This window comes from Nomascus leucogenys, chromosome 10, assembly GCF_006542625.1.
Source record: "Nomascus leucogenys isolate Asia chromosome 10, Asia_NLE_v1, whole genome shotgun sequence".
In the NCBI taxonomy this organism is placed as follows: domain Eukaryota; kingdom Metazoa; phylum Chordata; class Mammalia; order Primates; family Hylobatidae; genus Nomascus; species Nomascus leucogenys.
This window is the reverse complement of record NC_044390.1, coordinates 8881087-8895140: the sequence shown is the minus strand read 5'-3', so window position 1 is coordinate 8895140 and position 14054 is coordinate 8881087. Positions and strand designations below refer to the sequence as shown.

Sequence of the window (14054 nt, the reverse complement as noted above, 5' to 3'; positions counted from 1 at the left end):
CCCACTTGTTTCTTTTCATTTTTTTTTTCATCTCAGACCTTGCAGGGAGGAAATGTCTACTTTTTTTTCTTTTTTCAAACTCTGACCTGCCTCTCCAGTCTCTCCTAAATGTATTTAAAGTCATTTCCATTACTGGACCTTTTGGAGATTCTGTTTTAACTGTGCCGATCTGAATCTTATCTCTGCCTTAGGGTTCAACTCAAGCCCTGCCTTTTCCTTGAAATCTTCATGTCTCCTTTTCCAAAGCCTCTGCAATTATTATGTTATTCTTTGTAGTTTTTCTGTGATGTTATGGGTTTTATGCCTTTAACCTAATTCCAGTTTCATAGAGTCTGATACCATCTCTATCTAAACTTTGAAGAGTCTATCTCTACAGTGCCTAACACAGACTAGAAACTTCATAAAAGCTTACTGGTTGGAGATCATGAGTATTCATTGGCAGATTTGAAAAGTTCTGGCCCTCTAAGTTATTCCCTGAAGTGGAGAATATTCTAGTAACTTGTCATTCACTTACTTCATTCCATGAATGCATTTATACTTTATACCTTAGCTGTTTCCATAAAGGATTTGAAGCAGTGTAGAACTCATTTGGTGAGATTTTATATTGTTATTTACATATTTAAATGGAGTGCTTTTTAGGAACGTCTTTAAAGAAATATATTCTACAATAAAAAATAGGTAAGTCAGTTTTTTTCTTTTGAGCTTCTAGGCTTCACCACTGAAATTATTTATTTTGCCTAATGTTAAATTTGTTAAACTTAAAGCATATAATGTCTTCTTGGAAAGCTTCTCTGTTTTATTCTATACTCTTTTCAGCTCATGAACTTTTTGTTGCACAAAAGCTCTGAAAGTGTCAGTCAGAACCAGAAAAGAATACAGTATTTTTCATATATTGGGTTTGGGAAATCTGATTGTTTCTCTTGGAACAGATTGTTCATTATAGCAGTATCTATAATAAATGGAGTGCACTGCTGAGATAGATGGAAATGAAATTAATTTGGCTCAGATGCGATCTTTGTTTTGCTTATGAGGATTTGAAACATCCTTACAGAGTTTCAAATTTCCATGCAATTTAGAAATAAAAGAGATTTCAAAAATGTATCTGCCTCCCTTGCCAGTGGCCATTACCTGACTATGGCACTATAGAACAGAACAGCAAATGTGAATAACTGTATCTGAAATGAGCGTGTGATAGCACCTTATAAAATGCTGTCATATATTGTATATTTTAAGAATTATTGTTTAAAACAGTCATTCACAAATAAAACTATTACATAAATATGTGCTTTTTGTTATAGGTTGCCTATCAAGTTGGTAACTATGAATTGGCTAAGAAAGTTTTCTCACCAGTTTGGGATTATTTTGTTGCTTCGCCACTTCAGGATGAACAATCTGTTATTTGTTTAAGCAATATAGTTACTATTACACAGAGAAGGTAATTAGAAATATTCTTCTAAAATATTAATTTGCTTATTGAAAATATAGATGCTGGATGTGAAGCCTGGAATTATTTTTAATGTCATGTTCAGATAGTCCATATAAAATGATTTCTAGTAACTATTGTACTAAGAGTATACATTGCAAGGTCTCATGTGCCTGTTAGAAACTTTCTTTCTTTTTTTTTTTTTTTAATACTCACTCTGTCACCCAGGCTGGAGTGCAGTGGCATGATCTTGGCTCACTGCAACCTCTGCCTCCTGGGCTGAGGCGATTCTCATGCCTCAGCCTCCCGGGTAGCTGGGATTACAGGTGGGTACCACCACGCCCTGCTAATTTTTGTATTTTTAGTAGAGATGGGGTTTTGCCATGTTGGCCAAGCTGGTCTCAAACTCCTGGCCTCAAGTGATCCGCCCACCTTAGCCTCCCAAAGTGCCGAGATTACAGGCATAAGCCACCCTGCCTGGCCGAGAAACTTTCTTTCTAGAGTCAGCAAAAACACTGGAGGCATAAGGTTGAAGGTTATGAAATAAAAATACCAACTACAAACCAAAGTAATATCAGTTATGTCATAAAACACAAATATGCATTGGGAACTTTTGTACCAGAGAAAGGTCAAATTGGGGTTAAGGTTATGGTCTGACAGGTTGACTGTTAGGGTAAGAAGGCTTTTCCTTTGCTAGAAGAGGCTCCCAGGATTACACCATTGGCAAGTGCAAATAGGCCAGTAGAAGCCATATAAAATTACTATCCTTTGTCTTTACTGCCATTTTCCTTAAAAGAACAAAGGTTTGAAGCAGGCTCAGAAATGAGCATTACTGTAATTTCAGGCAGTCTCAATAACAAATTCAAAAGCAACAAGAATCTCCCTCACCTGGCTGTTAATGCCTGAAAGTTTTAAAATAAGGAGACAAAACCCTTCATTCCTCAATCAAAAATAATGAGCTTAAATATGCAAATATTGGTTCAGGCAAGGCTTTGATAATCCCATTCAATTAAACAAATGCAGACTTAGCATTTTCTATGTACGAGGATGCTATACGCTATGGGGGGATGGGTTTCAGAGGCATTTTAGAGGAGGAAGAGACAGGACTTAGATATTATGTGACTTGTGGGGATAAGAGAGAAAGGAGTGGAAAGTGACTGGGATTTCTAGTGTTAACTGACTGGGAAGTCTGTGCCATCTACTAAGGGGATATGAGAGGTAGAACAAGTTCTTGGAGGAAGATAATTAATTTGATTGAGAATATTTTGAATTTGGTTTTCCAGCAGGATGCCTTTGTGAATATGAGATGCCAGTAGGTTTATTTATCTAGTGCTGACACTCAGGAGAGCATCAAGGCTAGAGATATAGATTTAGAAATTGTCCATTGAGTTCATCATCAAAATCTTGAAAATGAATGATACCTCCCAGGAAACGACTGTTTAACAGAAAAGACAGAAGGCCGGAATTGAACCCTAGGCATTGCTTAACATTTAGGGAGCAGAAGTAGGAGATGGAACCAAGGAAGGATATTGAAAAGAAGCTGTCAAGAAATGAAAGTCCAAGAAAGTGCATTGCTAGGGAAAGTGAGAGTATCACCAGAGACTGGCCAGCGATATTAAATATCAGTGCCAGGTCAGGCAGAGCAGCTGCTCAATAAAATGCCACAGAGAGGGTTGAGTAGAACACAAATGAAGAAGAGTTGGCAATTAGGAGGCCATTGGTGAATTCAAGACAGCCACTTTTGTAGCATGATAGGCCAGGAATTTTGCAATTGGCTAAGGAAAAAAAAAGAAAATGAAAAATCCTAACAAGCAAAGACCACTCATGTGAAGTTCGGTGGTAAAGAGGAGGAGGGCAGGCAGAAGCTTAGTAGGGAGGCAGGCTGAAGGAAAGAATTGTGGAGTGTGGAGAGAAGGCAGCCAGTAGAGAGGGAGAGACTGAAGAAGAAAATGTAGGTGATGATAACACTAAGGTGGTCGAGCCTGGAGGACATAAGAGCTCATGGGGTGGAAAGAACAAAGGATTTAGAAATATTTTTTTGTGGGGAATGTGAACAAGGAGACATCAGGGATAAATGGAAGTGTTGTTGAGATGCAGTAATGACTCGGTTGATGTAATCAAACATGAATTTGTACTGAAGCCCAGCTCCTTGTGGCTAAAGATCCCATTTGATTCATCTTTATACCCGAGGGTCTAGAACAGTGTCTTGTACATAGTAGGCATTCAGCAATTGTTAGAGTGAATGAAAGAAAGAATGAGTGAGCAAAATCAGTAAGTGATCATTGTCACAGAGATAGAAAAATTGGACAGTGACATCTAGATTCTGAAAATCTATAGTGATTTTGTTATCTTGATAAAAAATAACTTTATGTATTATAACCCCAAAAATTGCCACTAATTAATTTTGTGTATCTGTGACATAATATTTCAGTAGTTTAATTTTCTTAGTTGTGAACTTGTCTGTGCAAGAATAGCTATTCTAAATATTTTTGTTGCTTTTTTGGGATCTTTGCATAGATACTGAGAACAAATCAATGTAAAAAGACCAGTTGACCTGCTAAATCAATTTATATTTATACCTGCCATTTACTTCATATTGCAGATTACATTCAGATATTTTGGCAGAGACTTCTTCAATCCTCTTGTACCTTTTTCTTAGAAATATTTTTGTAACAAGTGACATCAAAATTAAAGAAGAAAATCTTTTCTGTGATAATATTAAAGGCAATGAGATTTTCCCATCTCAACAAGTAAGTGAATTAAAGTGACTAAAAACATGTCAGATTCACTATATTTTTTTCTTGATGTTTTAAGGTCATGTTTTTTGAGTGATTGCACAGCTTGTCTGGTGAATGGACTGAAAGGACATTGTATGATTATGCGACTTTATGTGATATTTCATGTAAGTTTCACAGGCCTGAGTTCGTGTTTTTTTCTCTTCTTTTCAATTTATCTCTTTTCCCCCGTGTATAAAAGTATTATATATTTCAGACATTCGAAAATATATAATGTATAAAGTGAAACCCATTGTAATCTTATTACCTCTAAGAATACAACAATTTTGCTTTCATATAATTTCTCTAATTTAAGAATGTATGCCTAGACAAATCTGTTATTATTATTTATGAAAATGGGATTATGATCTACTTGCTATTCTGCAGCTTGCCTTTTTAACACTTTTATAATATATCTTGCACATATTTTCATGCTGGTATATATCAATCTGTCACATTTTTTTCAATTATAATGTTGTCTTCATGGAGGCAGGAATGTAACCTGTCTCCTATTGATAGGTTCTTAGTGTGGTTATGAACATTGCTGTATGTACATCTGCAACTCTATAATGCTCTTGCATTTAGTAATGATCCTACATTATTTTTTTTCATTCCTGCTCGAAGTTCACTTTTCTTTCTCTCTTTCCTTCTTTAGGTATGGAGGCTTTAGCTGTCTATGTTTTTTACAGTTGCTATTTCCTACCCATCCATTAACTAATTAATTAATTAATTAACCAAGACATTGTTACATGGGACTATGCCAGTTTCTGGGGATATAAAAGTGAAAAAAATGATTCTTTGCCCAAGACAAGTTCACTGTCCTGTAGAGCCCAAGTACTCACAACCATCTCAACCTGTTCCTACTAAATTACCTTCAGTCTCTTCTTTCAGCATATTCAATCTGAAAACAAAGACAGTTTTCAAGTACTTCAATGAATTCCAGAATGGTAGACTACCATTTTAGTAAAAACTGACTATATGGAAATTTCTGGTTACCACTCAGACAGTTTCTTTATACATAATCTTGAATATATATATCTAGAAAAATAATGAAATCTTTCCCCAGGAAAGGAAAAAGAGGAGTAAGAAAGGATTACTACTTTTTAAGTGGCATTTACTCTCAAAACCTTAACTTCACATTTTACTATCATTTAAATTTAAGTAGCAGAAATATAATTAGCAGAAGCATAATAGCAGGTTAGCTTGGTTTACTGAAAATTTACCATTTTCTTTCAAATCAAAAAAGGAAATGAGAACCTGTTAATCAAATGGGGGCAATATTATAGAGATGTTATCTATTTTAATTGTTAATATAATTTATATTTTTGAAAACTAGACTTTTTAAACATAAAAATATAGCCAAGTTTTTAGCTTATTGATTAAAAAAACTGGTTTCTGTTATGGTACTTGTGTTGTTTTATGAAAAATTTTGAAGTTTAATTCTAAGATCGTGCTATCTATAGGTAGCATTATTGGAGAGTTAGAGTTGTTTCTGAATTTAGATTTTTTAAAATACAAACACTCATGTTGTTTTTAGCCAGAAGGATCACATTTTCTACCCATTCTTCTCCGTAGAGACACGTACGCTAAGCACTTATGTTGAATCTGAGTAACAATGCCTGTTTCTTTACAGATTGCCAGACTGATTGAATGTGAGAGAGTATTAGTGGCATTGGAACTTAGCAACTTCCTAAATGATTCTAGCTATGCCCTTCAAGCTGTGACTCAATGTTATGGCCTTCTTGCTCCCATAATCTATCACAATATTGTTTTGGTACCTGTTGTACAGGTAAGGGTATTCCTCTCCCCAAGAGAAGGGAATCTTTATAAAGGCAACTTAACAATTCATTTTAGAAAAGAAAAGCCATGTATCTCTTATAAAGGGCAAATAGGTCAGGAATCAGTATTATGAAATTTTAGGAGTTAACTGAAAAACAGTTTAATAAATTATATGTTTGGGTACCTGTAGATAAGGACGTAAAACAGGTTTCTCTGAAAATATTCGTCCCTGTTCCTGTCCATATTTAAATATTGGCAATTTACCTTTCTAGAGTTTTAAAGTTATTTTAATTTTTATGTTCTTGTAGTGTCAGAAACAACATTTATTCAAGGCATATTGTTAAATCCATCATCTGGAGAAAAACATGGTGGAAGACCCAAGACAAAATACCTGGTGTCTTGGTGATGGAGGAGTTAGGATTTATGGAAAAAGGGTAGCTGAGACCTGGCTGAAGGGATTATATAGTTTTTCATGTTTCTTAACATATCACCGTGGATTTAGTGGCTTGAAAGGACACTCATTTACATTCTCATAGTTTCTATGGGTTAAGAGGTTGAATACGGGTTAGCTGGGTCTTCTGTTTAGGGTCTTAGGAAGTTGAAATCAAAGTCTTGGCCAGGGCTGTGATTTCGTCTGAGGCTTGAGGTCCTTTTCTGAGTTCATTGTTATTGACAGAATTCATTTCCTTGAGGTTTTACATAGGAGGTCCTTAGCTCCTAAAGGCCTACTACTAATTCCTTGACACTGGCCCTTCCACATCATGGCCCTTTGCCTTTTCAAGGCTGTTGGAGATTACATTACCTAGCTAGGGCAATGTAATCATGAGACTGATGAGCTTATCACATTCAGGAGCCCCACCCACACTCAAGGGGAAGGAATCATACAGGGTGTGTACACCAGGGGGAAGAATCTTGGGGACCATCTTAGAATTCTTACCACAGGGAAGTAATGAGAGATGTAAGATTTTGCTGCTGAATCTTGCAGAAAGTTATCGCCATCATTATCATTGTCATCGTCAGCATTATGATAATCACAGACACATTTTTTGTCATCCTAGAAGATGTGAGTGAACTCACACAAAGTCCAAAAATTTTTAGTACATGATCGAGAAGACTAACTAGACAGTTTGAGTAACTTAAAAAAGATTCACCTTGGAGGGGCTCTATGGAGCATAGGTGTGTCTCCTTCTCCTACATTCCCTACAGCTGCTGGAGATCTGCCTCCAGAGTCTAAAATCTAGACTCATAGTTGACAGCCTTCTGGGTCAGTTATAAATAGATGGAGCAGTTTTCTCAAGTGTGGAGTATGGTTCATCCAAAACCCAAAGGTGCCGACCTGGCATGGTCTTTCTTTTTAAAGGTGAGAGATGCCAGATGTCAGACCTACTTTGGAGGGGGTATCCCAGCCTCCCCCAGATATTTAATGTGGCAGCCCTCTGAATCTTCACTGAGTCTGTTTCTACCCATTGGAAGGTATTTATCAAGGTCTTCAAAGTACTTGACATTTCTTGATCATTAAGTCTGAGTAACATGATGTCATTGATATAGTGGCCCAATGTTTTGTTTTGAGGAATGTCCAGAAAGTTCATATCCTTTCATATAAAATTATGTCAGAAGTTATAAGAATATTCATTGTCTTGGGACAAGACTTGAAATGCATACTTTTATCTGTCCAGTGTTAATGGGAACTAGGATAGAAAAGAAAACATTAGCTATATCAGTGCATACCTTTTAATATGTGTTAGCTTAGCAAAGATACCACATTGGGAACAGCAGCCGCTCAGTTGGCTGAGTTTACGGTAGTCCACTGTTACTTTCTGGAATCCCACTGATTCAGGATACCTTTGGCTAGAGAATGGATTATAGCTATGGGAAGTCTTAGGAAAGAAGTCTCTAATTGAATTGTATTGTTTGGAATTGGAAAAGATCAGTAGACCAGAGGGTAGTTTCCAGAAATAGGCCTCAATATATATGAGAACGTAATATATGACAGAATTGGCATTCCCATTCAGTGGGAAGAGAATGGACATTTTTACTAAATGGTGGTAAAATGCCTGGATATTCATCTGAGAGAAAATAGAGTTTGACCCCTATTTGTACCATATACAAAAAGTCCAGATTTATCAAAGACTTAAGTGTAAAATAAAGCAAAAACTTTCGGAAAAAATTTCCCAGGAGATGACATGTGCAGTCCAGGGTTTGAGGGGAAACATTTCTAACCAAGACTGAACTTGTAACAGCAACAAAGAACCTATGTGTAACAAAAAGGACTATAACAAAGATAGAAGAACATTTATAGATTTGGAAAAAAAAACATCTCCAAATGTGTCAAAGGGCAAGTATACACATGTGTAACAAAAAGTCTTACAAACTGACAATAACCTAATAGAAAAATAGGCACAGGATATGAATAAGCAGTTCACAGGAGAGCAAATCCAAGTGAGTGAGAAACATATGAAAAGATGCTCAAATTCTAAATAGTCATAGAAATTCACATTAAATTAACAATGTAATATCACTGGCAGGATTGAAAAGATTTGCTGGTGAAGGTGTGGGACAATTGCATTCTCATTCATACATGGGGGAAATGTGAATTGTTACAAGCATTTGAATTTTGGTAAAGTAATTTTAATTTAAATTAAATTAAATCTAATTTTAAGGAAGATTAAAAACAAATATACTTGACATGGTAGTCCCTCTGCTAGTAATTTATCCTATAGAATAAAATTTTAATAAAATTAAAAATACATTTATCTGACACAGCAATTCTTCTGTTAGTAATTTATCTTATAGAATAAAAAATCCATTTGAAATAATGTCATTCCTAGTTCCACCTCTTGGTTCCTGGACCTGAGGAACCTACTGGGACGCAGTGCTACACACTGTCATTGGTTTAGAATGTATACTGTGTTCTGGAGGATGGTATCTCATCTTCACTGGGTATCATCTCAAAGCCGACATCTTGATTGCTAATCATAGTTGGCAACTGAGTATGTAAAAGAGTATTTACTGTGACATTCTTGTTGTTGGTAAAAAAGCTGGTGACAAAGAGAGGTAACAGTACCCCCAGTTTGTACAACCATGAAAATGTGCACCATGAAGTCCTGGAAAAGGCTGAGTAAATAATGGCCGATCCACACCAAATAATATTATACAGCTATTAGAAACAAACAATGAATTAGAGCTATACCTGTAGACTTAGAGCATTTCTCACCAGACATGGTTGTCCAAAAACCATGTCTGGTGAGAAGTGTTCACAACCAAAGATGTGGTTGAAGGAAAAAATACACACTTCAGAAAAGTATTTATAAATCTCATTTTGTAAAACAACAACCCTCCTAGGTACATCATATTTTTATACACATATATGTATTTATATGAGCTTTGGGAAAACTCCAAAACTACTAGGGTGTTCACATGATTTAGGGATATGATATGGTAGCATGGGGGAGGGTGATTAGGGTGGGGAGGAATTTAAAAAGTCTTAGAGATGAGTGTACTATAACAATAGTAACAATATTGTTAGAATGAGAGCTTGAAGCAATTAATGTGCCCCCAAAGAACCAACATTCCTATATTAATTTGTCCTTTGGGTTAATCTAAATGGTGAATGATTGATACAATCTTGCGCTACTTTTGGAAAGCTAAACTTACTCATCTAGCTCTTGATCAAATTCAAGATCATATAATATGAAGCAAGGACAATAGGAAGTAAATGCCAATATTAATTTATTTCCTGAGATATGAATGTTTGGTTTTAATTTTAAAGGAAACTATTATTACAAGTACCTGGAATCACTATGTAATATTTAATATGCCATATAAGCTTCCAACTGGTTTTTCAAGGTCCTTCTATACATGGATGTGATAGTTTCTCAATTACATGTCACATTCTGACTATACCTTTTATGCTACTTATCAAAATATGCTTTGTTTTATAGTCATTTGTGTTTTTACTTTATTCTTTCCACTAATTTTCAAGTTGCTGCAGGTGAAAGACTAATCTCAAAATTGAACGTATCAACTTTATCTCAGTGTACTTTCCTTTATACCTAATAAACAATTTATCAGTAATTATTGATAACAATAAAATTTTATGTCTTAAAGCTTGCATGATTTGAATGGAACATTTTATAATGAAATGAGTAAGGATGACATTTTAAAACAAAAATCATTGTGATTCTAATTTTTAGATCCTGATAAAGTGTATAGTGGTTTTGCAAGGACTACCAAGTATTGTCTGCTCGAAGAAACATACTGCGAGCTTTGAAAGTATACAGCACATGATAGCTTGTTGTATCTTCTACATAACAAAGGTATTTATCTCTTTCTTTATCTAGTATTATAATATTTAGGAGCAATGGTGATTTGGAAAGTCTACTTTTAATCACAATAAGAACACTTTTAAAAATGGTTGAACTTTTTTTTTTTTTTTTTTTTTTTTTTTTTTTTTTTTTTTTTTTTAATTTTACACTCCCACCAACAATGTAAAACCATTCTATTTCTCCACACCCTCTCCAGGATCTGTTGTTTTTTTTTTTTTTTTTTTTTTTTTTTTTTTTTTTTTTTTTTTTTTTTTTTTTTTTTTTTTTTTTTTTTTTTTTTTTTTTTTTTTTTTTTTTTTTTTTTTTTTTTTTTTTTTTTTTTTTTTTTTTTTTTTTTTTTTTTTTTTTTTTTTTTTTTTTTTTTTTTGTTTCCGACTTTTTAATGATTGCCGTTCTAACTGGTATGAGATGGTATCTCATTGTGGTTTTGATTTGCATTTCTCTGATGGCCAGTGATGATGAGCATTTTTTCATGTGTCTGTTGGCTGCATAAATGTCTTTTTTTGAGAAGTGTCTGTTCATATCCTTTGCTCACTTTTTGGGGTTGTTTGTTTTTTTCTTGTAAATTTGTTTAAGTTCTTTGTAGATTCTAGATATTAGCCCTTTGTCAGATGGATAGATTGCAAAAATTTTCTCCCATTCTGTAGGTTGCCTGTTCACTCTGATGGTAGTTTCTTTTGCTGTGCAGAAGTTCTTTAGTTTAATTAGATCCCATTTGTCAATTTTGGCTTTTGTTGCCATTGCTTTTGGTGTTTTAGTCATGAAGTCTTTGCCCATGCCTATGTCCTGAGTGGTATTGCCAGGTTTTCTTCTAGGGTTTTTATGGTTTTAGGTCTTACATTTAAGTCTTTAATCCATCTTGAGTTAATTTTTGTGTAAGGTGTAAGGAAGGGATCCAGTTTCAGCTTTCTACATATGGCTAGCCAGTTTTCCCAGCACCATTTATTAAACAGGGAATCCTTTCCCCACTACTTATTTTTGTCAGGTTTGTCAAAGATCACATGGTTGTAGATGTGTGGTGTTATTTCTGAGTCCATTGGCCTATGTATCTGTTTTCGTACCAGTACCATGCTGTTTTGGTTACTGTAGCCTTGTAGTATAATTTGAAGTCAGGTAGAGTGATGCCTCCAGCTTTGTTCTTTTTGCTTAGGATTGTCCTGGCTATGCGGGCTCTTTTTTGGTTTCATATAAAACTTAAAGTAGTTTTTTTCCAATTCTGTGAAGAAAGTCATTGGTAGCTTGATGGGGATGGCACTGAATCTATAAATTACCTTGGGCAGTATGGCCATTTTCATATTGATTCTTCCTATCCATGAGCATGGAATGTTCTTCCATTTGTTTGTGTCCTCTTTTATTTCGTTGAGCAATGGTTTGTAGTTCTCCTTTGGATTCCTAGGTTTTATTCTCTTTGTAGCAATAGCAAATGGGAGTTCACTCATGATTTGACTCTCTGTCTATTAACGGTGTATAGGAATGCTTGTGATTTTTGCACGTTGATTTTGTATTTTGAGACGTTGCTGAAGTTGCTTATCAGCTTAAGGAAATTTGGGGCTGAGATGATGGGGTTTTCTAAATATACAATCATGTCATCTGCAAACAGAGACAATTTGACCTCCTCTTTTCCTAATTGAATACCGTTTATTTCTTTCTCTTACCTGATTGCCCTGGCCAGAACTTCCAATACTATGTTGAATAGGAGTGGTGAGAGAGGACATCCTTGTCTTGTGCCGGTTTTCAAAGGGAATGCTTCCAGTTTTTGCCCATTCAGTATGATATTGGCTGTGGGTTTGTCATAAGTAGCTCTTATTATTTTGAGATACGTTTTATCAATATCTAGTTTATTGAGAGTTTTTAGCAAGAAGTTATTGAATTTTGTCAAAGGCCTTTTCTGCATCTATTGGGATAATCATGTGGTTTTTGTCATTGGTTCTGTTTATGTGATGGATTATGTTTATTGATTTGTGTATGTTGAACCGGCCTTGCATCCCAGGGATGAAGCCCACTTGATCGTGGTGGATAAGCTTTTTGATGTGCTGCTGGATTTGGTTTGCCAGTATTTTATTGAGGATTTTTGCATCGATGTTCATCAGGGATAATGGCCTGAAATTCTCTTTTTTGTTGTGTCTCTGCTAGGCTTTGGTATCAGGATGATGCTGGCCTCATAAAATGAGTTAGGGAGGAATCCCTCTTTTTCTGTTGATTGGAATAGTTTCAGAAGGAATGGTGCCAGCTTCTCCTTATACCTCTGGTAGAATTCGGCTGTGAATCCATCTGGTCCTGGACTTTTTTTTGGTTGGTATGCTATTAATTATTACCTCAATTTCAGAGCCTGTTATTGGTGTATTCAGAGATTCAACTTCTTCCTTGTTTAGTCTTGGGAAGGTGTATGTGTCCAGCAATGTATCCATTTCTTCTAGATTTTCTAGTTTATTTGCATAGAGGTGTTTATAGTATTCTCTGCCAGTAGTTTGTATTTCTGTGGGATTGGTGGTGATACCCCCTTTATCATTTTTTATTGCGTCTACTTGATTCTTCTCTGTTTTCTTCTTTATTAGTCTTGCTAGCAGTCTATCAATTTTGTTGATCTTTTCAAAAAACCAGCTCCTGGATTCATTGATTTTTTGAAGGCTTTTTTGTGTCTCTTTCTCCTTCAGTTCCGCTCTGATCTTAGTTATCTCTTGCCTTCTGCTAGCTTTTGAATGTGTTTGCTCTTGCTTCTCTAGTTCTTTTAATTGTGATGTTAGGGTGTCGATTTTAGATCTTTCATGCTTTCCCTTGTGGGCATTTAGTGCTATAAATTTCCCTCTACACACTGCTTTAAATGTGTGCCAGAGATTCTGGTATGTTTTGTCTTTGTTCTCATTGGTTTCAAAGAAGATCTTTATTTCTGCCTTCATTTTGTTATTTACCCAGCAGTCATTCAGGAGCAGGTTGTTCAGTTTCCATGTAGTTGTGCAATTTTGAGTGAGTTTTTTTCTTTTTTTTTATATATGCTTTTATTTTTCTGTGATTACAAACACAGCTGAATATCAAATGCACAAAGTAAGAATTATACGGGGAAAAAAAATCAGATGCGTTCAAATACATATCACCTTTTCAAGGCTATTTCCATCCAGAATAACCTTGGTTTGCCAGGGCCAATAGAAAGAAGTCACAAAATCGCCTTTAGTCAAATTTTGTGTTTGCTTTCTTCTATAATTCCAATACCTCTACCATCAACGACTTGAGATAGCTGCCGAAGTGTTATATAATCCAGTGCCAGTGTCTTCATTCATTCTACAATGAAGGCTGTCACTTCACACTTGGAAGGTTGCACAGCAGCCAGGCAGTGGCGCTCCTCACTTCCCAGACGGGGCGGCTGGGCAGAGGCGCTCCTCACCTCCCAGACGGGGTGGCCAGGCAGAGGCGCTCCTCACGTCCCAGATGGGGTGGCGGCTGGGCAGAGGCGCTCCTCACTTCCCAGACAATGGGCGGCCGGGCAGAGGCGCTCCTCACTTCCCAGAGGGGGCGGCCGGGCAGAGGCACTCCTCACTTCCCAGACGGGGTGGCTGGGCAGAGGCACTCCTCACTTCCCAGATGGGGCGGCCGGGCAGAGGCGCTCCTCACTTCCTAGACGGGGTGATGGCCGGGCAGAGGCGCTCCTCACTTCCCAGACCTTGGGCGGCCGGGCAGAGGCGCTCCTCACATCCCAGAGGGGGCAGCGGGGCAGAGGCATCCTTACTTCCCAGACGGGGCTGCCGGGCAGAGGCGCTC

At 36.4% G+C, this 14054-nt stretch overlaps 1 protein-coding gene across 1 annotated transcript in view; it reads left to right on the top strand.

The window, feature by feature from the left end:
• The window catches only part of CFAP54 (cilia and flagella associated protein 54), a 382051-nt gene that overhangs the window by 98878 nt on the left and 269119 nt on the right, over positions 1–14054 (top strand). The window contains exons 23-26 of the mRNA XM_030819793.1: positions 1299–1435; positions 4026–4173; positions 5831–5986; positions 10170–10292. Coding sequence (XP_030675653.1) covers positions 1299–1435; positions 4026–4173; positions 5831–5986; positions 10170–10292 — 564 coding nt within the window. The remainder of the gene's footprint in view (positions 1–1298; positions 1436–4025; positions 4174–5830; positions 5987–10169; positions 10293–14054) is intronic.